Source organism: Physella acuta, unplaced genomic scaffold (genome assembly GCF_028476545.2).
Source record: "Physella acuta isolate Inbredline_101_S28 unplaced genomic scaffold, ASM2847654v3 ptg000373l, whole genome shotgun sequence".
Taxonomy (NCBI): domain Eukaryota; kingdom Metazoa; phylum Mollusca; class Gastropoda; family Physidae; genus Physella; species Physella acuta.
Window position 1 is genome coordinate 620302 of NW_026731892.1, and position 27141 is coordinate 647442.

Here is a 27141-nt window from a genome sequence, read left to right on the forward strand (position 1 = left end):
CTTTTGTGAGTTTTTTTCTGGACATTATAATTATATTAATTTTTATTTAGGTACATACAACATGAACTTACCTGTACACCATTTATTCCAACCAAAGCTCTATTGACACTTGGCTGGCTAAATAAGATACATTTTATATTTCGAGTATCAAATAATACTGGATTTGTTTTCAATATTTTTCCTTTCTTCTGTTGTCCTACAATTATCTAGGGAGTTTGCATCATCACACTGCTCCAGGTGCCATATTTTGGCCCACAGGATTTCGGAAGCAGCAGCGAGCCATCAGCAGTGACTTTGATACCTTGTAGTATACATTACAAAAAATATTAAATGTTGGCGTCTGATGTAGGTTCCAAGCCTGTAGTAGACTCTGTGGCTTCTTCAAGTTATCTACCAGGAGAGGACATTGCTGCCAGAGTGTCACATCTGACATGAGTTTGTCTTAACCATAGTTGATCAGTAAAGGTGCCAATAGTTAACTTGTAGAATTACCTCATCTGTGACAATTTTACTATACCATTACTTCATCTGTCTGCTCTAGAATGTTTTTGGTTTAAATTATAAAATGCATACACATCAAATGCATCCATATACAAATAAAAGGTGTTGTTAAAAAATTCAACACTTAAGACTAAAAAAGAAAGTAAAAATTGTCAAGTAGGAACTCTTTTTGTGTGTGTGACCAGCACAGGCCTACATGGTAGATGAACTTGAAGATAGCCATAGATTAGGCATGTTTGAGTATTGTTTTTGCCATTGTTTCCTATTTTACTTCAGTTTTGTTTCTGCTCCTTAAAAATTGAGTTTTTCAGATGTGCATTGTTGGGTTCTTGTTTCTGCTTTCTTTGATTTAATCAACCATTTTACCACTGACCATTTTCAATGACTGTAAGCTCCTGGTGTAGTTGTCAATATAGCATTGAAAATGGACATTCTCAGTGACTGGTTATCATTTGTGGCTGCTGTATTTGTTTGATTGCATTACCATATGATTTAGCTTTATCCATCTGGTTGATTGTTTTCTTTTGTCACTTCTAATTCTAATCTTCATACAGTTTTTAAATGTTTTTTTACAAACAATTATTAGAGTGAACTTATATCAAAAGCATTTTACTGAACATTTGGCATGGGATACTCTGAACAAAAAGACTGATGCAATATTTGATGACATGATTGAAATTAAAGTACATTTGTTTAAAACTAACCAAATTTGGAAGGCGCAACAATTATTACATTACACTAACCTGTCTTAACTTAGATCATCTCAGAGTTGTAATGCACACACTTATTTATGTTTGACTTGATTTTGCATTCTTTGAATTATTTACCTTTTGTTGCCACTACAACTCTTTCTTTTATTATTATTTATTTTCTACTGCACATTCTTGTTACATTTTATTTTGCTCAATGAAATGTTTCCCTTCGACCCCCAATTGCTTGCTATGCATCATCCCAAAATTTATCATGACATGAGTGACTCAAGTTAATTAATACAAGACTTAATATAGGTTAATTTCAAATGTTATTCTGCCTGCTGTAGAACTGATAGCATTTTACAAAGTTTCTAACTTGTAGCTACTCATATATTGATCTGTTACTGTATCCTGTTCTCATATACTGATCTATTACTGTAGCCTATTCTCATATACTGATCTATTACTGTAGCCTGTTTTCTACTTATATGCTGATCTACTACTGTAGCCTGTTCTCATATACTGTTCTATTACTGTAGCCTGTTTTCTACTTATATGCTGATCTACTACTGTAGCCTGTTCTCATATACTGTTCTATTACTGTAGTCTGTTTTCTTGACTTGCAGGAAAACTCCGCCTCCCCAGTGTTGGTATGTTGCCTCCTTATACACTGTCTGATCCCACTCTCTACAAACCTTAGCTCCACATTAGTATGGCTCTCTCACCACTGACTATCTGCATGAGAAATGTCTATTTAAACATGTCTGGGATCTGGTCTGCCTGGCTGCTACATAGCTCTGGAGTTAATGTATCTAACAATGTAGGCTACACACAGTACTAGCTTTTAAAAGTCATATCTGAGCACACACTGTTTCTTGATTCATACACCAAGTCTCAACTTTTATTTGTGTAAGAAAGATCAGATTGGAGCAATACTTTCATCCCATCACTCACCCAACATCGTTAGTGTTACTTCATGTCATGTATCATATGAACATACAAACAAACCTGGAAGAAATGTTTTCACATCTAATGGATAAAATATTTAAAAATCTACTATTGCACATTTTGCATTATTTAGATCGTCGTAACTAGTTTCCATTTTCTATATTGCTAAAATTGTCCACAAGTACAAATATTGACCTTGCTCATCATTACCCTGTTAGCCTATCCTCCCTGATATGGCAGTTCTAGTATAAGCTGTTGGGGCGTCCACAAATCTAGTGACTTCCATTGATTCAATTATTTATTCTGATGAGGTGCAGGCCTCCTAGATCACAAAGAGAATTCCTCTCAAACTATTAGCCATGTCCTACATATGAGTATGTCTAATTTTCCTAACTAATGCTACTACTGTTGGGTCATGCAATGATCAATGTGTTCACATCCAACCTTCTCCACAGGGGTAGCCCATGCTGTTTCTAGTTTAATCTTTCACCACAAAGTGGGTGGGGATCACCCGTTGTATTTAACACCCCACCAAAAGATGACACCAGCACCACCATCTAGAGACCACTTTCCAGTGCACTATCCTATTAAAAAAGTTAGCCCTGCTCGAGATACGGAGCACAATTCCAGAGCTCCCAAGAAGGATCTCAAACTGTCAAAAAAGTATACATAGCTTCATTTTTTTTATTCACCCTGCTTTGGTCCAGTCTCAATTTTCTAGCCAGTTTTCTTACAAATTTGTATTTTTCACTTGTTTCAAGACGGGGAAATTGTGTAACTTAAGAACACACGGCAAGACTAACATATTTAACAAGTTTTTTTTGTGCATGCCTTTAATGTAATACAGTCGAGCTTTCTAAACTAGAACCAGCCATAAACAGCCATAGCTTACCCAACCTGCTTCAGACACTCCCTCTCTGCTATGTCCTGCTTCTCTCAAGTCTCCAGACCATGTCAAGGGTGTGATTCATGTATTGAAGATAATAAAAAGGTATCAGATGGGTTTTAGCACATAGCTGGAACTTGTTGGTCAGCCGTGTATTCACTTTTCATTAGTACTAGGTGGTCAGCAGCTGTAAGTCATTTTTACAGGTTGATTTTTTAATATTATAAGTCAAAAGATCCCATTTTTTTTTCTTTCTTTTATTTTGGCATTAAAATGAAAACACTAACTTAGCAGTAGAGTTAGAAGTAGCAATGAGTCTAGTGAAAGCTCTCTCTGCTTGGTACTAAACTTGTTGTGTGAGGACCATTGTCAGATAACTTGTTTGTAACTGACACTAAAAGATGGTGGACATGGTATTTTACACTTGTGCATGCATGTTTTGTATATCATCTACTTTTGGTGATGATGTATTTTGTTCTACTCCCTACACAAGCACCAATCTGTGGTACCGTTTTTTTATTGCATTTCTGTGAGTAAAGAAAGCACAACCTTTAAGGAACCATACAGCGTTCATAATTATTGTTAAAGAAAATTCTAAAGTACTATTTAAAAAGAATTGTTGTTGTCCAGCAAATGATTACTATATATTGTAAGAAAAGCACCTGAGTAAAATTGCTTTAGTTGTTTCCAATTTTTCCACTCCTATTGCCTCCATCAATGGACTGACTCACCACTAGACCTGAGGTAAGTCCTGTCACCTGCTTCACTGTTCTAACCTCTGGATATTGACATATGTCAACTAGGCTAGGCTTGTCTTTAACCCCATACTGTCTGAGACACAGACTTGATGAAATGTGCACATGTTGTCATCTGTGTAGCTTGTTGTAACACATGCTTGCTGTCTGATCAACTTTTACCTTATTATTTGATGCATTTTGATGTTCACTTTGTGCTGGTCAGATCACCCGTGTTGATCTGATCATTTATTTCTTGTATCTGCATGTTTCCCATATTATCTTGTCTACAAGTCATCTTGCATGACTGTAAGCTTTTTAATTCTTTTCGTCAAATTTTGTTTTCATTTTTCTTGTTCATACTATTGCATCTATGTAAACTTTTCATTGATTTCAACTTTTTCATTAGATTAAAAGTCTTTAACTTCACTATAGCTATTAAAGTTTAGAAAACTAGTGGGGATAGGGGATATTTCATATAGTAGAAACCATGTAGTTTTATTTCTACGTTTTGGTCTGATGATAGGAAAATAAGTGAGAAATACTTCAAGTGATTTATTTTGTTGACATTAGTAGTTAATCTGTTCCTTCTTTGCTTTCAGCAAGTGACTCAGCATTACTAGAAGTACCAGCGGCCTCAGAGAATAGATTCCAGAGGACAGCCAGGCGCTTGTCCATCAGAGCTAGAAGATCTTCAGGCTCTAAGAGTTCCCTGTCTCCAAGCCCTACCATTGGTTCTGGCTTCATATTGCCTGAGAGTCCACAGTCTAGGAATGGCAAGAGGGTCATGAGTGCCGCCCTGCCTGTACCTGCCAACAACAACAATGATGTTGTTGACAGTTCCAAGTCCAAAACCAGCAAGAAGGAAGCAGAAAACAGTCCAAAAACTAGGAAAGGGAAATCTCATTCAGAGAGCCCCAAGTCCAAACATAAAAAATAATTGGAGGATCAGTGCCTACAGTGTGTATATATACATTCTTAAATTATTAAGCAATTATTTGGTTTAATGACATTGTCAATTATTTCTTGGAATATGTATTTTATATAACACATATCCTGTGCAGAACAACCAGTTTTCTTTGGTGAATACATTTTTTTAAGTTTGTTATTGTTTAATAATTACAAAGTTTTGTAAAAACAAAGAATTTTTGTTTTTTTTATAATGAATAAATAAACATGAAAATTAAATGCAAAGTATTCACCAAAGTACAGATAATCAAGTTTTACTTTAAAAAACAGGGGATATTGGGCTAGTAGTACATACCCATTAGTGAAGTTAAAGAGAGCATTAGATTTGTACAGTATAAATTACAAGCAATACTCAAAGACCATGTATATTTTACTTTAAATACTGCAGCTGCATTTTAAATGTTTTAACATTTTAGAAAACAGCAATATACATTGTATCAGTGAATTGTTCATTTCTACTGATTAGTATATACATGAGTCTGTCAACTTGGTAAGTTTACTTTGTAAAATATTTTAGTTAGAGCCTCCACCAGGATATGAGTGGCATCTCTTAGAACATTGCTATTTAAAGCTCTGCTTGTGTTTATTTCAATAGTGAATATCATTATAGAATCTGACCCATGGTCTATTAGCTATGGCTAATTTACTGCAGACTGGGTCACTTTGGATTTACCTAACATCTTTTGGACCAACATTTTTTCTCAAGCAGTTTTTATATATTTTTTTACCCAATTGTTGTAGCCAGAGTTTTTCTAAAGAAGAGAATCCATTGTTTTTAAAAGTACACAGCAGGTCAGTTCAGTGATGACAGGGAGAAACTATCTTGTCTAATTTTACAAGACACTATAGATAACTTAGGCTGAAACAAACATTTGTGAAGCTGTCAAAAAAGTATTTGCTCCTACTCCCTGTTCATAACTTTTAGAGGTGCAAAATGACTAGATCCTGGTGAAGGTTCACATTTTGTTAACTAGTGATGTATTCTATTTTTTTATTTATAAACTAGTTATTGTTTGGTTTATGATTTATATGTAACCTTTTTAAACCAGAGCTAGCTATGTATTATATCAAGTCATGGCCGTATATGGAAGTGCAATGAATAGTACACTCAGGTAGATATTTATAGATATTATTTGTTGAGTTTTCTGGCTACTCCCTACCTCAGTGGTAGCAGTTTTTGTTCTACTGACATGGACTCATTGGATGTGATGCTCTAGATTTTACTTTATCAAGTACATTTAAACCCATGGCTATTGTTAATATAATAGGGTTTAGAAATAAGCTTTACACATTTTTCTAATGCTGTGAATCTTAGTAACTTTTGTTATGGGAGGAAGTCATGGGCTTATTAGGCAAATATCTTCATGTTATGTAATGTCTCAACTTGTTTTTTTAGTTGATGATGTAAATGGAATGAATTAGTGAACTACACTCTGAGATTTGGCTCATACAGAAATAGAACATCAATTGAAAGGGAAAAAATGGAACATTTTATATTTACAATTTCAGGGTCCAAATCAACTAATTTTTTTTCATTTCAATTGTAAATAGTTTCTTGGGCATTGCATTTTCTTTTTTGGAACTGTTTAACATTCGCCAAGCTGATTAATTTTGATCTGTCATAGGCAGTGTTGATGGTCAACTTAGTTGGTCATGGAATGGACATAGTGGATGGCCAACCTAGGTTGGTTGTGGACATCGTGGATGGTCAACCTGGGTTGGTGATGGACATCGTGGATGGTCAACCTGGGTTGGTCATGGATATTGTGGATTGTCAACCTGGTTGGTAGTGCTAACCTTTGAAGATGATAGTGAAATTGACAGCTATGTTGTAGTTGAAAGTCTTGTTAGTTAACATTTCAGTTGCTCACCATCTAATTTAAACATGGGAATTAGTTTGCTTGACCGCATCACATGGGTTGGTTATAAATTAACCAATAGAGCATTTACTTTGAATATATATTCGCTTGTACTTGAATCTAGTGTAGCCGAAATCATGAGTGCTTGTATATTTAGTGTGGATGATCTATTTATTTTGATCTTGGTATGGAGCAGGTTGTGTTGTACATTGTTTTGTTGTTGAGTGTATCAACTCCAAATACTGTGGTCATCTTTGTATTATATCAAACTCTATATGATCAATATTGTATTATATCAAACTATACGATCAATATGGCTGCTGTTGATTAAGCAGGAATTGGGTGAATTATTTATCTACCAATAAACAAGTGTTCATCCTCTTCACAATCTTTGCTCTTGTGGTTTCTGTTAGATGACTAGTAGTAGGAGCTTATGTATTTACATTGAAGTAAAACAAATGTTTAAATAACATTCCTTTATTGAAGCTGGATGAGGCATGAACAAAATTGAGTTATCATCTTCTTTCACATAATGGACATTGACCAGCCTCTAGTATCTATTGACCAGCCCACCCACTTCTCTACAATATCCACTGGATGCCTGAGGTAGTGGCATCTGATAGGTGGGAGAGTTGGAGTCCGAATGGTGGGAAGGGAGGGGATGTTGGATTCAAAATGATGTGGCTGGTAAAGAGTAAATGTGTAGTAGGTAACGTGTGCTATTAATATCAACCCATTAAAACCTATATTAAAATTTAGACCAAGTATGATACATGTCCGAATCCCAATTAAAACCAGTTTTACTGGTAGAACGTTTGGCAAAAAATATTAAACTCGGTCATGTCATCCCTAATTAATGTTTTGAATGTGTCTCCACTAATGAGATAATTATTTTCTAGCAGTTATCTCCCCTCGTCACCATGTTTATTTTTATCATGTAAAAACATGACATCGAAGTTATCAGAAGGTCAGCCTGCAAGAGTTAAAAACACGGTTACGTAATCAGAAGGTCAGCCCGCAAGAGTTAAAAACACGGTGACGTAATCAGGTCAACCCGCAAGAGTTAAAAACACGGTGGCGTAGTAATCAGAAGGTCAGCCTGCAAGAGTTAAAAACACGGTGACGTAATCAGAAGGTCAGCCTGCAAGAGTTAAAAACACGGTGACGTAATCAGAAGGTCAGCCCGCAAGAGTTAAAAACACGGTGACGTAATCAGGTCAACCCGCAAGAGTTAAAAACACGGTGGCGTAGTAATCAGAAGGTCAGCCTGCAAGAGTTAAAAACACGTAATCAGGTCAGTCTGCAAGAGTTAAAAACACATTTTAGAATTTTAGTTCTCAGAGACCTGCGAGAGATTAAGCGTCATTTCATTAATGGCATGAATTTGTCAGCCTGCAATTAGTGCAATATTTGTGTCCCACCACTCCCTGTATGTCTATGTCCGTGTGTACAGTGACTGACCATTCCCCCTATACTGGTGTTTTATGTCTATATGTAATAACAATAAATGTCAGCTAGTGAATCCTTTCACGTTTTTAAATAGGCCAACATCTCAAATTAATATACCCGGGCTAACAGACCCTCCTGACTTTCTTTAAGCATGGAGTTATATAGTTTTATAAGTGTCGCCCCCCGGAAAATGTAATCCCTCTCTCACCTGATGTTCTTATTTCCTTTAAGTCCTCCCACCCCCCTCCCCCACCGACACAAATGTGTAATATGATTACATAGCGCCGACCCCTCCATTGTTTCCCCTTTCTACCAGGTAAACACACAGGTAGGGGCAGACAAGTGATTGGCTTCGATCCGCCAGGTTCTCACCGCCAGGTAAGAGCGCTACGTTACCAGACACGGAACAGACAACCGGCCCGCTTGCTCTACTCTACCTGCACATCATAGGGGACCCAAACATTAGCAGGGACCCAACAATATCAGGGACCTCCCGGACATAATACCAAGGACCACCCGGACATTTTACCAGGGACCCGAACTCAAGAAAATTAACCAAATCCCGATCTCTGCATGACAGGTATTTTAATTATCAATTATTTCCTTTTTAAAATCATACTATAGGTTTTGTTTTATTAAAACTCAGTTACTAGAACTTTACCTACATTTTTTACTTTCTCGTATACTGAGTATAGAGAAAGTATTGTAATCGTGCACAAAAATCACATGAAATTTTGACAGTTTCCACCGTTTTACTTCTCAGTACTTCATCATAAACGGAGTGTAGCGGACTTATTTTAATCGGGCAAAAATTCTAAATCCAGATTTATTAAAAATTTCGGCGTTTTACGCGTAATCGAGTCGGAAAAACTGGACTTTGCAATTCTGTCCGTGTGTGTGAATGTGTCTGTAAACACGATAACTTGAGTACCGTTGCAGCTATGTTGATGAAATTTCATAATTAAGTATAATATCAAATTTGTAGATACGTATCAACTTTTCAGCGATTTCCGGTAACCGGAAGTGGAACTTTTTCTACTTTCAATTTTTCGAAAGCCTATAACTTGAGTACTATTTCACATAGATACATGAATTTTCACATATAAGTAAAAGATCTAATTCTCTACGTTCTTTCAAATTTTGAGTAACTGCCGTTGACCGGAAGTAGTAATTTAGGCTATTTCCGATTTCTCAAAAAACGCATGTTAATTTATAAAGTACTAATAATATCCCGCACTATTATGCATATTTTGTTTGGCGTTCACTTAGTGTGCAATTCTTTTTTCTACGAGATTCTACTCTATTATAAAAAGTTTAAGTAATAAAAAATGGATTAAATATCATGTCCTTATCACGAGGTGCCATCCCCCGTAGTGTTATATATTAATATAAGAATATTCGAGAAAGTTTAGGGGAGACCACTCCCGCTTTATTTATTTTTGTTTTTGGATAGGCGCACTTTTAGTTTTTCAAAAGCCTATAAACTGAGTACTGTTTCAGATAGATAACGAAACTTCACATATAAATAATTTTGAGTAATTTCCGTTGACCGGAAGTAGTTATTTACGCTGTTTCCGATTTCTCAAAAAATAAACTGGTAGTGATCTCCCCTAAACTTTCTCGAATATTCTTATATAAAACAACAGGGGATGGTAACTGGGGATATAGTTATGATTTTTAATCCATTTTAAATACTGAAACTTTTAAAAATAGAATAGAATCTCAGTAAAAAACAATTGCGCACCAAGCGAACGCCTAATAAAGGTGTGTATAATGGTGCGCAATAGTATTAGTACTTTAAAAATTAACATTAGTTTTTTGAGAAATCGGAAGTAGCGTAAATTACTACTTCCAGTCAACGGAAATTACTCAAAATTTAACAGAAGGTAGAGAATTAGATCTTTTACTTACATGTGAAATTTCATTTATCTATCTGAAATAGTACTCAAGTTATAGGCTTTTGAAAAATTCAAAGTAGAAAAAGTACCACTTCCGGTTGTCGGAAATCGCTCAAAAGTTGATACGGATCTACGATTTTAATATAATACTTATATATGAAATTTCATCAACCTAGCTGTAACGGTACTCAAGTTATCGTGTTTACACACGGACAGACACACACACAGACAGACACACACACACACAGACATACGGACAAGATTGCAAAATTATGTTTTTCCGTATCAGTGAGGTGTAAAACGTCGAGATTTGTAAAAATCTCGATTTTTTTTTTTGCACGATTACAATACTTTCTCTATACTACGTATATACGAGAAAGTAAAAAGGAAAGTGAATTTATAAAGTACTGATAATATTCCGCACTACTATACACATATTGTTTGCCATTCACTCCCGGTTTATTTTAAACATCAATTTCTTTCTAAAATATTTCCTAAGGTCGGTTGACATTGAGTATATTAATTTCTATTAACAATTTACAAATAATCTCATAGAGATCGCAAAATAACAGCTACCGTTTGGTTTTAAACATGACTTTTTCAAATGCACTAGTGTGTTTCGTCATACCATCTGACACCTCACCCCCCCCCCCCCCCCCCCCCACTTCCCCAACCTTACCCTGAGCCTCCCACGCGCCACTCATCATACACTCTCCCTGGGTCGTGTGACCTCTGAACTAAATCTAAATGCTTGCGGCTAGCCAGAAGTTACAGAAAATAATTTCACAGTGAAGAGAAATTAATTCTTGAGAGTTATATCGTCCATCGTTTTTATTCAGCTAACCGCGGGTAAGTTATCAATCTAGCTGTCCCATAATCTCCTATAAATCAAATTGCCTTTTGTTTTTCTACACCTGTTTATCCCCCTTTGTTGTATCGACTCCAGTTATACCCCTTTGGTATTTCATCACATACCAATGCCGTCTGAAGCTGTCTCGCTATTGACCGAAACCCACCGATGTCAAGGCTAGATTCGCCATGAAAACTTCTCGCCTAGAGCCGAGGTTTTCTTGAATGCTCGTTAATTGGTTCAAGCCCCGTCAAGCACTGGGCCATAAATAAAGCCCAACAGCCTTCAGACGGACGTAACCCTGATATTTACTGCTGGAACTGTCAGGGAGTTTTTATCAAGAGATTCGGTACCCTTGTGTTCAATAAACCCGAAAACAACCAGCCCTCCCCACCCCACAAAACTTGTTTACAATCCCATGATGCAGCCCGACGTCGGTTTGAGTGCTTGTGGGTTAAGTTTTAGATTCTCAGACTTACTTGCAATGTCGTCACATTTTCCCTAACTCCGACATTCAACTAAAAACGTCACTAATTGACTTGTATCCGCACATTTGACTAAAGACGTCACTGGTTGACCTGTATCCGCACATTTAACTAAAGACGTCACTGGTTGACCTGTATCCGCACATTTAACTAAAGACGTCACTGGTTGACCTGTATCCGCACATTCAACTAAAAACGTCACTAATTGACTTGTATCCGCACATTTGACTAAAGACGTCACTGGTTGATCTGTATCCGCACATTTGACTATATTTAACTATATACGCTACTAATTGACTTGTATCCTTCCTTTAACTAAAGACGTCACTAATTGACCTGTATCCTCTCATTTAACAATAGACGTCACTCACTAATTGACCGCACAATGTGCCCGCATAAAAGACGTCACTAATTGACTTGTGTCCGCACATTCAGCTATCTCAACAAAATTTTACCATACGAAACATTTGTTTTGAAACATAATAGCAGAGGTTCCCTCCCCTGTTTACTGTCATTAAAAAACTCAACTCCCATAACATTACGGTCACGTAGCGAGAAGGCACGTAGTCAAGTTGACTTTGTCATTTAATACCTTTTCACTACTTGCTGGCTTTGGCGAAGTTGGTCATGTGACATTTAGATTCTACTTGTGTTATTTCAGGCATCAACTCTTGATTTAGACGTTATTTACAAGATCAATACATTTGATTGCCGTACAGCAAATCTTGACGTTTGAGTGGAGCTAGACAACACCAAACATGTCCAAGTCCAGCCTCTTCTCCGAGAAAATACGAAGTGACCTGGGGTCATCTACGAGGCTGAAGCTGGGCAGGTTCAGGCTGAAGATGAAGATGTTGACCAACTTGGGAGCATCCACCACCGTCAGCCAGCCCACCCCGTATGTCGCGTACGAAAACACATACAAGCTGGCTCCTGACCTCGACAAGAGATTTTCTTGTCACAGCGCCGAAGAGGTGAGCGTTGATTCTCTCCCTTCGGGTGGTGCATCTATTCGAGTCTTGTAATGTTTGAGGTTATAAATCAGATCCTTACAGTTGGTTGTGTTTAACCTTAACTTGACAAACGTAATGAAGATTTTAAACGTCATCTTTATCAACCTATCAATTTAAAACAGTACTTCTCTCGCAATGTTTCTTCCAGACTTTTTGTGTCCGAGGAGGGAGGGGGGCGGATTAACATTTCGGGGGGGGGGGGGGGAGCGGACACTGGTATTTTCTATATAAATTATATTTCGTTCGGGGGGAGGGGAGGCAGTAGACTTTCTTCGGTAGATGCCCCCCCCCCATTCGAACAGATGCCTAAAAGAAACTGTTCTCATGTGAAATGTGGCAATGATGATTCCTGAGATTTAGGTTGACCCTTCATTTAGGTTGTCCCCTAATTGAGGTAGACCGTTCATTTAGGTTGTCCCCTAATTGAGGTTGACCCTTCATTTAGGGTGTCCCCTAATTAAGGTCGACCCTTCATTTAGGTTGTCCCCTAATTAAGGTTATCCCCTAATTAAGGTTGACCCTTCATTTAGGTTGTCCCCTAATTAAGGTTGACCCTTCATTTAGGTTGTCCCCTAATTAAGGTTGTCCCCTAATTAAGGTTGTCCCCTAATTAAGGTTGTCCCTTCATTTAGGTTGTCCCATAATTAAGGTTATCCCCTAATTAAGGTTGACCCTTCAGTTGTCCCCTGTTTGATGTTGGCCCATGAGTTACCCCTCAAGTGTATATAACTGAGTAGATTACTGTAAGACTTCTCTAGGTCTAATCGGAATGAAGAATGACTTTTTCACTCCAAACGTTTAAAAAATAAAAGTCGTGGAAATTCTGGTGGTAAGTTTATCTTGGCCACGGTCAAATGTTCAATGTGCGGTACCACCTGTACACGTGATCTTCTGCAGGTGATCAGGGGCGTGTTCCAGCATTACCTGCACGGCAAGCGGTACGATGCCAAGGTCTTCCCTCGCCTCATCAAGACCCTCACAGAGCTCATTAGAGACAGGGTCAAGATGCAAGGACTGGACAGGTAGGTGGATGTGTAGGTGGATCTATGGGAGGTAGGTGGATGTATAGGTGGATCTATGGGAGGTAGGTGGGTGTATAGGTGGATCTATGGGAGGTAGGTGGGTGTATAGGTGGATCTAAGGGAGGTAGGTGGATGTATAGGTGGATCTATGGGAGGTAGGTGGATGTGTAGGTGGATTTCAGGGAGGTAGGTGGATGTATAGGTGGATCTAAGGGAGGTAGGTGGGTGTATAGGTGGATCTATGGGAGGTAGGTGGGTGTATAGGTGGATCTCAGGGAGGTAGGTGGATGTGAGGGAGGTAGGTGGATGTGTAGGTGGATGTCAGGGAGGTAGGTGGATGTATAGATGGATCTATGGAAGGTAGGTGGATGTATAGGTGGATCTATGGGAGGTAGGTGGATGTATAGGTGGATGTCAGGGAGGTAGGTGGATGTTTAGGTGGATGTATAGGTGGATCTAAGGGAGGTAGGTGGATGTATAGGTGGATGTATAGGTGGATGTGTAGGTGGATGTGTAGGTGGATGTATAGGTGGATGTATAGGTGGATCTATGGAAGGTAGGTGGATGTATAGGCGGATCTATGGGGGGTAGGTGGATGTATAGGCGGATCTATGGGGGGTAGGTGGATGTATAGGTGGATCTATGGAAGGTAGGTGGATGTATAGGCGGATCTAAGGGAGGTAGGTGGATGTGAGGGAGGTAGGTGGATGTATAGTTGGATCTAAAGGAGGTAGGTGGATGTATAGGTGGATCTAAAGGAGGTAGGTGGATGTATAGGTGGATCTAAGATATAATGGTGGATTTTGAGGTAGGTAGGTAGATTTATAGGTGGATGTAAGTTCAATGGATGTATAGATGGATGGAAGGCAGGTAAGTGGATGTATTGATGGATGTAAGGGACGTAGGTGGATGTACTGATAGATGTAAGGAAGGTGGATGTCAGGTAAAGGATATAAAGTAGGCGGATATAAAGGAGATAGACCTGTGTATGTTAATGTAACCCACTGTGGCAATATAACAATTTATTATTAGATAACCACCGCAAACTTTAATCAAACGTAATTATCGATCTACCACCCAAAAAAAAAAAAAGAAAGACAACAGAATTCTTATCACGTATTTTGCATTAAATTTTCTCTTTCTTCCATTTTGGATGAGAACTATCAGTAGAAAAATCTTGACTTGAGCACTCATACATAATAAAACACTTGTCTGCAGGTACAAAATTCTGGCCATTGTAACAATCGTGGAGAACAAGGATCAGGGTGTACAACTGGCAAGTCGGGCTTTATGGAACCACCAGCTGGACAACTACGCCTCGCTGACATACAAAGGGCCAGATTTTGTCGCCGTGGGCTGTGTGTATGCCGTGTACCAGGACTAGAGGGTGTGACGTCACAGGGAAGTTCTCGTCCCTTTGGAAGTGGTTCACCCTAACAGTGGACATGTGTATCAATAGGCTTATAATTAGTCCAGTGAAAGGGGCGATAACTTATTGTTTCGCTATGACGTGCGAGTATCAGCCTAGCGCAACTGGCTGTTTAAACCAAAGACAAGTTGTTGAAACTATGGCCATGATTTGTTATCTGTGTGAAACTGGTGAGTGAATGTGTAAAACTGGTGAGTGAATGTGTGAAACTGGTGAGTGCAGAGGCGTAGCGAGGGGGGGAGGTGGTCGGGGGTACGGACCGCACCGGGTGACACCATTTAGGGGGGGGGGGGTGACACCAAGGCAAAAATAGCAAAATATATAGAGAAAACTTGAGGAGTGCAAATCCAAAGTTTGAGGGGGGTGCAAATCGAAAATTTGAAAGTTTGTCCCCGGGAAGGGTCGCCTCTGGGGGGAGGGGGGAGTGTTGTCACCCGGTGACACCCGACCTCGCTACGCATATGGGTGAGTGAATGTGGGAAAAGCTAGGATGAAAATGAAATGAGAATGTGACGGCTAGAATTTTAATTAGAATAACATTGTAGGCCATATTTAAGAGTAATTTTAAACATAAAATAACAGGGTAAGATATAACTTGAAGCATGTTTATGTAAAATGGAAATTGACAAAGATGATCTTTCTTATACTGGGAATTAAAAATATTGAATCATATGGTCTTTAAAGTTTTTTGTTGTTTTTTAATCTAACAAATACATTCTTTTTCATAGAGGTCTATACTGAATTTTAACTCTCTCTTTCTCTCTCTTTCTCACTCTTCTTTTCTTGCCTCTGCTAAAGTCAGACATGTAAGTTACAGCGCCAATTTGCCTTGCCATGTTCGTTTAGGATTAGCCTAAAGTTTTCATCATCGGCATTGAGAGGATTAATGCAGATTTACAATAGGTCTAGACTAGTAATTCTTCATTCTGCCATGTAGCCAACTTTCATTCATAGATAACGGTTTACTTGTACATAATATAATTTGTCTAATTTCATTTGGTCTTTTCTCTCTCCATCCCCACACACGCACACACACACCGTTGTAAATGGGAATACAATCGATCGAACCAAGCCGTGGAAAATATTTTTTAACACTTTATTGTGGCGGACTCCTTGAAAGATATGGCTGAACCAAATAGGGAGCACAAAATCCGAACTTTAGGTTAGTTGCTAATACCGTTTTTTTTTAAAAATATGTCGTTAGCCTTTATATTTTCCGATTGAAATGTCAATATAATGTAATGTTAATAGAATTGTCTCCCTTAGTCAATAGTGAGCATTGTTGACGTTGTCGACTGTAGCCTCGCCTCAAGAAAAATATGAAGAAAATCAAAATGAACCCAAGTTTTTTGGGCGACATCCATGTATGGGGGGGGGGGGGGAAATTAAATACACCCAGCAAAAATAATGTGTGAATACTTATACACATGCGTATACACATACACAAGTATATGGAATAGTTATATATATATATATATATATATATATATATATATATATATATATATATATATATATATATATATATATATATATATATATATATATATATGTAAAAAAATTACGGGGGGGGGGGGGTGACACCCGATCTCGCTACGCCACTGCTTCTTTGTATCACTGACACAGATTTCGCGCGATATATTATTCATAATAGCTCATTTATACCCAATTCTCAATGTAAAAAGTATGTTGGACATTAAAATAAAATCAGAATTTAAGTTCTTTGAATTTTGTAACGGTAATAATAATTCCAACTCTATTGACTTATACTCATACTGTTGTTCGTTTTTACTACCAATCATGTCACTCTTGCTCGCCTTCTCGGCTGATTTCTAGCCTGTCTGCCTTGGCCTTCCTTTTCCACTGGAAACACATTTCATTGTCAGCATGTAGGTTGGTTTTTTTATACATCTGGTGACATGAAAAATAGTGTCAATAGCGATACGTTGCGCTACTGTCTTCATTGTGGGACCTCGGTCAAGACAGTCACTATGGAAACAGTAGCGCAACTAAAAAAAAATAATTTAGGCTCCTACATGCACCCAGAGTTTCTTCCAGGCATCTCTTCGGGGGGGGGGGGGGGGCGAAATTTTTTTACCGCCCCCCCCCCCCGAACGAACTGAAATTTATATAATTTATATAGAAAATATATACTTTTAACAGTGTCCGTCTCCCCCAAGAAAGTCTACCGCCCCCCAAAATTTTCAAGTGCCCCCCCCCGGAGAAAAAAAGTCTTCAAGAAACACTGCATGCACCTCCCCCCCCCCCCCACTCATATATTCTACGTTACATTCTAAACCCCATTGGCTCACCATCACCATTAACCAACTCACGCACCTAGCGCTTGATATTATATATGGATTTAGATCAAGCCATACGATTTTCACTTTTTCGGGCTAAACGAGAAGTCAACCTCAATTACATAAAAAAAAATAATGTACATTTTTTGGTGTTTTTAGTCTTATATAATTCACATACTAATGATTAAAAAATTTAATAACATAAAGAATTATTTTAAAAAAAAGTCTTGTCTTCATTGTGTTGTGAATTATATTCGTCACACAAATTCTATATGTAAATTCATCAGCTCACTATTCCAGTGATCCTTAACTTGGGTTCGATCGAACTCCATCCAGGGGTTCAGACACAATGAGTCAATCGCAAGGCTTCGGCGGAGGTCAAGATACTCACCCTGCTTAAATGATTCGCGATCAGATTTAGTCAGTGCGGACGATAGAACTTTTTACGAAGGGTTCGTCGAATTCGCTTATGAAACTGGTGGGGTTCAGTATCCCCAAAAAGGTTTGGAACCAATGATCTATTCACTACTGGGTGAAGGGGGGAGGGTCTGTGAAACGAACTTGAAAGAGGCAACAAAGCGCCCATATACGTCAGCATCAGTTCTGTCGAATTTGCGATGGTCGCTATTAGTAGCATTAGTATTAGTATGACACCGAACCGTTCAAGGTAGATAACTCAAATATACACGTTTATTTCCACGTTTCTAGTCAAAGTCAAAGGGAAAACGAATCTAAATTTAATTTATAGCATAAACACATAATTTTTTAGATTGCAGTGTTGCAACGAAGAATCAAGATCTAGATCTAGATTCTAGATATCAGATCGCTAGATTTACGTGTTGATCAAGTTTTGGTTTATTTTTCCGACATTTTATTTATTAACTTGCTTTCTCTGTCTAGATCGAAACGCCCGAGCGAAATTTCGGACACTTCTAACTGACAGATTCAGTTCAAAGTTGGCACGTGGGTCAAGACATGAAGACAATGCAATATGACATTAAATTTGACTTAATTGGATGTCTAATTAATTTTTTATAAATTAATTACAATTTTGTCCATATCCAACTATTCCGCACTATTATACGCGCTTTGTCATGTTCATTTGGCGCGCAATGGTTTTTAGTCATGCAACTCTATTGTAAATTTAAAAAAATTAAAGTACTGAAAAAAAAATCATAAAAAAAAACGTTTTAATAACAAGCTTTTATGTAATAATGCACTAAAAAGTAGAAAATAAGTTATACACTACTATTTAAAAAAAATATACAGAAATGCGTTGGTCTCTTCCTAAATATTAGTAAAGTTATCCAATAGATAATAAAGTGACCCACGCTTTTCTTTATAGTTTTTTAAATAATAATTTATTTTCTACTTTTTAGTGCATTATTACATAAAAGCTGGTAATTAAAACGTTTTTATGATTTTTTCAAATAAATTTATAACCCTTGGCAATTAGAGAAGCCAAAACACTAAAATGTAGGATCAGAATCAGATCTTACCAAAACAAATCTTGTTTAAAAGAAAAGTAATAATTTTCAAGGTTGTAAATGTAAACAGACTAGCCTAAGTAAATAAATAAAAGCAAGTGGTTGATAACCTGTTACATTACGTAGATTCTAGGCTTTGAAGTTGATAATCCAATCATTAAAAAACGACATTCAAACAGGTGAGCACTAAGTTTAGTTAAAGACTTAAAGTAATCACTACAAGTCACAAGTACATTGTACAACACTAGCTACTACTGAGTAGCTAGCTAGATATTGACTAGAATCTAGAATCTAGATCTAGTACTAGAATCTAGTAGTACTAGATCTAGTAGTAGTAAGAGTAAGTAGTAACTAGGCCTCTAAATAAAAAATATTAAATAGGCCTAACTATTTATTTACTATTTAGATGAGAGAGAAAAAAATATAGTAACTATTTACTATTTAACAAAATTATAAATAACAACCACTGTTTCACTTTGTGAAATTTAAATTACTTAGGCCTAACTACTTACTAGATATCTACTTACTTTAACTTTTTTAAAGTTAAAGTTGTTAACTAAACTTAACTTAAAGTTAAAGTGTTTTATTTTTAAATGTTTTTTTTTTAATTTTTTAAAGCCACACACTGTACCTAGAGTCTAGTGACTACGTACAGTAACAGTACACTTCAGTACAGAGGCGTAGCGACCCCTCCCGGCGCCCGGGGCGAACTTTCAGTTTGGCGCCCCCCATATATATATATATATATATATATATATATATATATATATATATATATATATATATATATATATATATATATATATATATATATATATGCGTGTGTGTTTGTGTGTGCGACAGTCTGGAAAAAAAATTAACAATTACGCTGATTGTCGTTCCCTAAAACTTCACTTGACGCCAATTAATTTCCCCTTAAGATGCCCAAACGAATAAAGAGTAGAAAATCAAAAGAGCTTAGAACAGTGGGCTCCATCGAACCCGAGAGGTTCGGTAATTCAGTCTCAGTGCTTCCGCGGAGGTCAAGACACACACCCGACTCATAGGATTCACGATCGGATTTTCTCATTGTGGACGATACAACTATTAAGGAGTGTTCAGTGATTGCGCATATAAAACGGGTGGGTTTCGGTACTCCAAAAAGTTAAGAACCACTGCTTTAGAGTGCATTTTGTAGAAGGTGCAAGCCTTATTTGGTCTACTTTTGGTCGTATCTTTAGAACAATTTCGATAATAGTAGGCCAATATTGCAATTTTGAATTATCAGTTAGGTTGAACAAAGTAATAATCAGTACAATATACTAATTTTCTTCTCTCTTAACATTTTGGCAAAGAGTGTCGCTTCCCATCCACCCGCTCCGACAGTCTGCTAACTCTTTTTTATGTTACACAATCTTAAAATACGCTTTAGTTCAATGGGTTTCTTTTCTAGGCGATATCGGTTTATTCCTTAATCCGGTGTGAATTTTTCCGATTTTAGTCTTCGAAAAAGCGCCCCCCTCCCCATCTAGGAAAGCTGGAAAGCGGTTTTTCCGGTCACTGTTTCTTAAAGATATACGTTTTACAGTTACACAACCAAGGTAGAAAACAGTTAAATCAGTATGTAAAGGCTCTCAGCCGTTACATTTCTTTATTTTAACTGTTTATAATTCAAAACTGCAGCTAAAAATGAGCTTTTAATTTTTTTTTCTACCCCTTTTGGCGCCCCCCCTAGGGTCGGCGCCCGGGGCGGCCGCCCTCCCCGCCCTCCCCTAGCTACGCCTCTGCTTCAGTACAGTACTCAATCTCATGAGTACTCGGTAAAACTTTAGTTTAGCGTCGTTAATTCGGCCAAAATTAGTAATGTGGGAGAGAAAGAATGAATGAATGAATATGCCTTTAAATAATAATTAATAATATGAGTAGGCCTAGGCCTATATTTTCTTTTGAAAGTACAAAAACAATTGTATTAAAACTTTTCAGTAATAAATAGAGACTAGCGATGTTTTTACCAGATGCAACGAAGCTCATTTACTATTTACTTTAGACTTTAGCAGCCATCTTAAGTTTTTTCGGTAAAATTCGAGTTTGAGATTCAGGGGAAACCACTCTAATTTACAGATGGCAGCTGTTTATGTAGCAAATCTTGCTCATAAACACTGCTGTTTAAAGTTTACTTTACTCTAACTTATGGTACTACATAGTATTGTAACATTTTCACTGCCACCAAATGTACTGTTTTCACTGCCTGAAAATGTAATGTTCTTGCTTCTCTTCTGTTTCTCAGTCACAGACGATAAAAAATGATGAACACCTTGCTCTCTAGCGCTTACCTGTGAAAATTTCCCCTGCTTTTGTGCTAACCTACCCCAAATAACTCTATATAAAAACTTAACGCGATCTCCTAAAATTCTAATAAAGTTATCATCTGAAACCACAGACAATTCCCTTTAGAATGATGCAAATTATATCAAACATCAATAAGTTGTACTTAAACAAAAATACATCAAACATGCAAGTAACATAAAAATATCATCTAATTAAAGTAGATTTCCATAATATGGGCTTGCTCCTAACTAACACTAAGATATTCTAATTAAAGATCTAGCTTGGCCTAATAGTTCATCCAATTTTTATGCTATATAAACAATTATTTATTAAGATACACATTTTTCTTCTTGCCCTACTAAGCACTATTGTCTGATTCCTAACAAATTCACTACAGTTGCACTAAGTCAATAAGTACAATGTAAGTAAAGTTACGTAAAGTAGCTTGATTAGCAAGTTAGTAATTCAAACTAGAATCTAACCTAGGCTAGGCTAAATTAAATATATTCCTTTTGTTTTATAAAGTGTTTTTCAGTAAATCAACAGTAGTTTTTAAAGAGCAGAGTTAAAAAGTAAAATAAAAAACTAGAATATGAATATAAAAATATTTCTAAATTTCCAGTCAGTTGAATGTGGTTGTAGTTAATAGTATTCAGATATCTGCTGTAACTTCTGGATTAAATCATTAAAAAATAATTGCTATATAAAAAGTTTTATTTAAATCTGTTTAGATCTAATCTATATCTATAACGATTTTTACATTTTGATATAACTTTCAATAGTAATAATACATTTTTCCTTTTGTTCCAGGCCTGATTTTGTAAAAGTATTGCACAAAGTCAGTATAAACATTAGTGAACATTAAAGCATGGCAATTACAGAATATTTATCAACACTAGGAGACAACCCTTACTTTGGGGCAGGAGCTGGGCTTTTTGGTATAGGCCTACTGGCAGCAGTTGGACGGAGAGGTCTTCAAGTTGGAGCTGTTGTTTTTCGACGCCATTTTATGATTACAATGGAGGTGACTAGTCGTGATAAAAGTTACCATTGGCTATTGCAGTGGATCACGAAGTATGGAACCCACACCCAGCATCTGAGTGTAGACACAGAGTTTCATCAGTCAGCTGCTGGCCAGATCAAGACCAGGTTTCATTTTGTACCCAGCCCTGGCAACCATTATTTCTGGCACAAAAAAAATTTAATTATAGTTGAGAGGAACAGAGATAATAAAATGGTGGATATTTTTGAGACAGTGACGTTAACAGCTTTTGGAAGAAATAGAGAGATGTTTATGAATATCCTTGAGGAGGCGCGAGGGTTAGCTCTTTTAAGTTCTGAAGGAAATACAGTAATGTACACTGTAGCAGGTGCTGAATGGAGGCCTTTAGGATACCCTAGAAGAAAAAGGCCATTGGACTCAGTTGTTTTAGATTATGGTGTTTCACAACGCATTTCTGATGATATTCATGAGTTCATCAACAATCCCAAGTGGTATTTAAAACGAGGTATCCCCTATCGCAGAGGATATTTACTCTATGGCCCACCTGGTTGTGGAAAAAGTAGCTATATAATGGCATTAGCGGGTAAATTATTCTGCTTTTTAATATTACTTTTTTATACTCACTATGCATATTAGTAAATTCTGCAGTAGTTATAAATTGCGAATTAATAGTTTGTTTGCAGCTTATGAAATGATTTAGATTGAATTAAAGATATTTTTGGTTATATAGTTTTTCTTTGTCTTATGAGCATGCTTTAGTGAAATATTTATTTTTTCACATCGTTAAGCATTGTTTCAGGTTCAATTGATTACAGTATTTGCGTGTTGAATCTGAGTGATAAGGGAATGTCTGATGATCGTCTAACTCATCTTTTAACAAACGCCCCCGAGCAGAGTATTATACTTCTAGAAGATGTTGACGCAGCCTTTGTTAGCAGAGATACGAATAAAGAAAGTTAGTATGGTATTGTTTAATTATTTATCACAAGCTGCATAGCCTGTTACATGACAGGCAAATATTTGTTTTAAAATGTTTGTTTTGTAAGCTTCCTAGTTGTCTAAGTCAGTTCCTTGGATAAAGTTAATGGAAACAAGATGAAACGAAAATATGAACAAATATTTCATTCAAATTGAGTACCATTCATTCAATTGTAGCATTAAAAACCTGTTGATCTATCTTAGTTGATTATTTATGTCAAATTTCAAACAGACAGACATACTTAGCCAATCATAATATTAACTGCACTATGCAACAAAAGCGGCTCTCTCATCGTGTCCATCCCGACCTTATTTTACCCCAACTTTATACGCAAACACTCGACCACCACCTCTTAAAAAATGTACACCATGTTGTAAAGTTATACATGACATTTTCTAAATCCACTCAGATGACAGGCATGGTTTAAACATCAATAATCATGTAGATCTTTTTCTTAATATTGTCATTCCATGTTGATCCTTAAAATGTTATCCTTGTGCCTCTTTTAAGACAATATAAATTTTAAAGACTAGTAATTTGAGAAACTAACGATGCAAATAAATGTGGGCTATTTCCCTTTAACCAATATAATTTAGTCTAGTAATCAGAGTATTTACATTAAATATGGCATTTAAGCAGATTAATTAACATTTAAACAATCTATTAATTTCTTAAAATGTAAAATACAACGTTCAAATTTAAAATGTAATACAATTTTTAGACATTGGTATCATAGAAACAAGTCTAAAACAAAAATTTATTCTAAATATTTTTCAGTAAGGGAAGAAATAAGCCAATTATTAGATAAGATTATTGTTTTATTATTATGTGTTAATCTTAAAGCTAGTCTGGTATTTTTATTAATCCTATGTATAGATTATTTGAATAGGCTTTATTCATACTAAAGATGCATCCTTCTGTGTACTATTTATGGTGAAAAATGTAAATCTTGAAATGACTTGTTATCCTCAGATGCAATAGCCTATCAGGGAATGGGCAGGCTAACTCTCTCTGGTCTGCTGAATGCATTAGATGGTGTTGCTTCCACTGAGGCGAGGATACTTTTTATGACAACAAATTATATTGACAGGTAATGATTGTTGACTTTTTACTAAAGACTTTGTACTGTGGTTCTCTTCTAGCTCCTGGAGGTATGAGGGTGTTGTACTTATATGGAAAAGTTACAATCTAGGTTAAAGAATACTTTAAGCCACAACCTAATAGCAGTCCAGAAACCTCTTACTGGTTAAGTTTTATTCAAAAGAAAAACAAAAGGTCATTTTGTTTATGTCAGACTTTGATCTGCAGGCTTTTTAAAATGTATACATTTTTAAAATGTGCAGTTAGAATGTAATAAGAAAAAATCCTTACAAAATACCCTCAACAAATTTTGTCCATAGACCCATGAAAAATGTTAAGAGATATTTCTGTTATTTTGTTTTGGTGTATTTCTTTAAAAGGAAGCATTTTTTTGTAGGAACTTTCTGTTATTTTATTTTCACTAAAACATGTAAAGGTAACTAATAAAATAGTTTTTGTTATGATTCAAATTAAATTTGTATTTTAAAACACATTTTTTGTTTACTAGGTTGGATAAAGCGTTAATTCGACCAGGCAGGGTAGACCTAAAAGAAAAGATTGGCTTTGCTACTGAATACCAACTTGAACAGATGTTTAGGCGATTCTATCCAGAAGAACCAGAGCACAGAGCGCAAGAATTCTCTAGTAAAGTTTTTTCTGTCAGCCAATCTATATCAGCAGCTCAAGTGCAAGGATTTTTTATGCTTTACAAAAACAGTCCTGACCTTATGATGACCCATGTTGAAGACATAGTTCATTTGTAGTTTACAGAGATCAAGTTGTTGTATATGTATATGCCATATTTTACAATTTTTGTAAATACATGATATGTAACAGTCAAATTTGTTTTTTCATTTATCTGTTTTGCATACTCTAAATACCTTATTCATCATAGTAGCTCTTTATAAAAATAGAACCAATTATTTTTCAATAAATTAGCTGTTTAAAACAAGTAAATAAAATTACTTAAACAGTACAGACATGTGTTTGAAAAAAGAGAAAAAAATAAGAAGTTTGTTTTTACTGCAAGTAAAGAACTAGTGGCATACAATTTTAAATAAATGTTATAGATAGTCAAGAATATTAATTCTAGTTAAATAGGACCACATACTTTTGAAACCTGACTAAGGCTTGTCTTCCTAGCAGTGACCTAAAAATAGTGTCCTACATTTAAGATTTAAGCTAGTAACACTAATTTAATAGCTCAGCAGAACTATGTTGACCTTAGTCTTTATTCAGAACTTCGAGTTGAACGTAACAGAACGTTACTGAAGAAAATATAGGTGTATTATTTTCAAATAATAAAAAGCGGCTAGATTATAATGGATTCAACACTGCTTTCTGAGACCACCAATTGTTTTTAATTTTTATTGTAAACGATATACATTTTAACAGTTAATTTCCAAAAAGAAACCATAGCAACCATATATTAAAATAATCAATGGGTCATAACTCTAGCCAAATTGAACCTTTAAAAGTATTTACATTGTTACGTCCCTTCGACATAAACCTTGTTTAGATAAATCAATAATTTAAAAGTTCTTAGTAGGAAAAAAAACTATATATTTGTATTTATGTATATATACATGCATTGTGCATACAAGATGGCTTATTTGATCTAGGTTATTAGTCGCTTACTAGTTATTGAAATCAACCATTCTGATGTTTAACAGTCTAAGGTACGTAACTATGTAATTATTTTGTTTCTAAAGTTTGTTTAGAGTTGTAACCCCTTAAATAAAAAGAGACTTGTTAGTTTAATGTTGTTGAATCAAAAGTTAATAAAAAGTAGTAGATAATGTTTATTTTTATTACCATTTTACGTCATCGATTTACATTAATTTATACTTCTTTTAACATTCTTTTAAAAGGTTAATTAAAAATCTTTAGGGCCTACATTAAAACATTACAATGGAGGCGAGCTTGAATCTCTTTGAATATGATCCTAGTTAGTCCTAGATCTAGATGTAGTAAATATCCTGACAAATAATTCTTAAGTAATGTACAATGTTATTATTGTTATTATTAAATTGTTTCAAATAGAAAATATGTTGTAATGAAGATAATTGTATGCATGTAATTGTAACGAATATAAATAATTAAATCATACTTTAATTAAATTAATTTAGAAATAAGATTTCCAAATTACATTTCAAACGCGGGGATAAAGAAAACAAAGTGTGTTACTCTAAATATAGTTGTTGCCCAGCGAATCTTTTACTGGGCCAAGGACCTATTTATATCTAGACTAGATGTATATAATTATTACACACAAACCTTTTAATATAAATTTAGGAGTTATCTACCTTATATTTTTAGAAAAAGAAATTGGTCATATAAATGGCGGATATTTGTTTTTGTGTAGACTGTTCTGGGTAACATTTTGGAATGGATTACATTAAAAAGTCTATTCAAAGTATTGGAAAGGGCTTCTTCAATGGCCTTTTTGAGAGATCTATCAGAGTTTATATCCAGAAGCATTTAGGCGAATTTTTGTTGGATAAATTAACTACAGATCAAGTTGATATCGGACTCGATGGAGGATCCCTAGCTGGCCTCTTTCTGAATGCTGAGGTAAACAGCTGTGCGATGTAAACAAAAACAATAAACAAAGAACCAGTAGGCTAACATTTATTCCATTGACTTAGTTTGATTTGAAATATTGATGTTTAATTTTCCTAATCCAATATCTGATATACAGTATGCTAAATAAAAATAAACACATGAAATTCTCGCTGTATCTTCATTATGATAATCTTCACTAAAAAAATCTTGACTTGTCTTGGGACTGGGCTGACTGGGTAGCCTATTTAATTTTATTTAAAATATTAAAATATTTAGACTTGTAGTAAAAGCATAAAAAGAAACTTTAAGAAAGGCCTATTAAATTAATTTATTATTTATAAATTATTAATATTAGCCTAATACATATGATGGGATGTATGTTAACTGTTAACTTACTACTACTTACTACTTAACATTGTTAAGTAAGTACTAAGTAGTATTAGTAGTAGATGAAGTAATATACTTAATACTAACCTAGAAGCCCTAATAAAGTAATATATATTAGTATTATTATGCTTTAAATTTTAGACCTAATTAATAGTAATTAGGCCTATAGCCTACCTACATTATTTTAATATTTAGTATTTTTGGCCTAGATATTTTAAACTTAACCAAGCAAAATAATATCCTGGCCTATGTAATAGGTAATTAATTATAATTATATAATTATTATTCTAAGGCCTAA

The 27141-nt window shown here is 35.7% G+C and overlaps 3 protein-coding genes across 12 annotated transcripts in view; all 3 read left to right on the forward strand.

The window, feature by feature from the left end:
- The window catches only part of LOC131941805 (ral GTPase-activating protein subunit alpha-1), a 33038-nt gene extending 26072 nt beyond the window's left edge, over positions 1-6966 (forward strand). For 4 of the 10 annotated variants that reach the window (XM_059301334.1, XM_059301336.1, XM_059301337.1 and 1 more), the window contains 2 exons: positions 1820-1843; positions 4364-6966. In XM_059301334.1, coding sequence (XP_059157317.1) covers positions 1820-1843; positions 4364-4701 — 362 coding nt within the window. In that variant the 3' untranslated portion in view covers positions 4702-6966. Of the gene's footprint in view, positions 1-210; positions 2211-2596; positions 3239-4363 lie in introns of those variants that run through there. The other 6 variants (XM_059301342.1, XM_059301339.1, XM_059301335.1 and 3 more) reach the window with 6 other exon arrangements.
- Positions 6967-8349: 1383 nt separating this feature from the next.
- On the forward strand, positions 8350-14964 carry LOC131941818 (dynein light chain Tctex-type protein 2B). The gene is made up of 4 exons (XM_059301361.1): positions 8350-8618; positions 11933-12245; positions 13182-13306; positions 14525-14964. The coding sequence occupies exons 2-4, from the start codon at positions 12030-12032 to the stop codon at positions 14688-14690; spliced, it is 507 nt and encodes a 168-aa protein (XP_059157344.1). The 5' UTR covers positions 8350-8618; positions 11933-12029; the 3' UTR covers positions 14691-14964.
- Positions 14965-18517: 3553 nt separating this feature from the next.
- LOC131941760 (mitochondrial chaperone BCS1) lies at positions 18518-24723 on the forward strand. The gene is made up of 5 exons (XM_059301238.1): positions 18518-18701; positions 21640-22415; positions 22632-22787; positions 23784-23901; positions 24400-24723. The coding sequence occupies exons 2-5, from the start codon at positions 21698-21700 to the stop codon at positions 24653-24655; spliced, it is 1248 nt and encodes a 415-aa protein (XP_059157221.1). The 5' UTR covers positions 18518-18701; positions 21640-21697; the 3' UTR covers positions 24656-24723.
- Positions 24724-27141: the final 2418 nt, after the last annotated feature.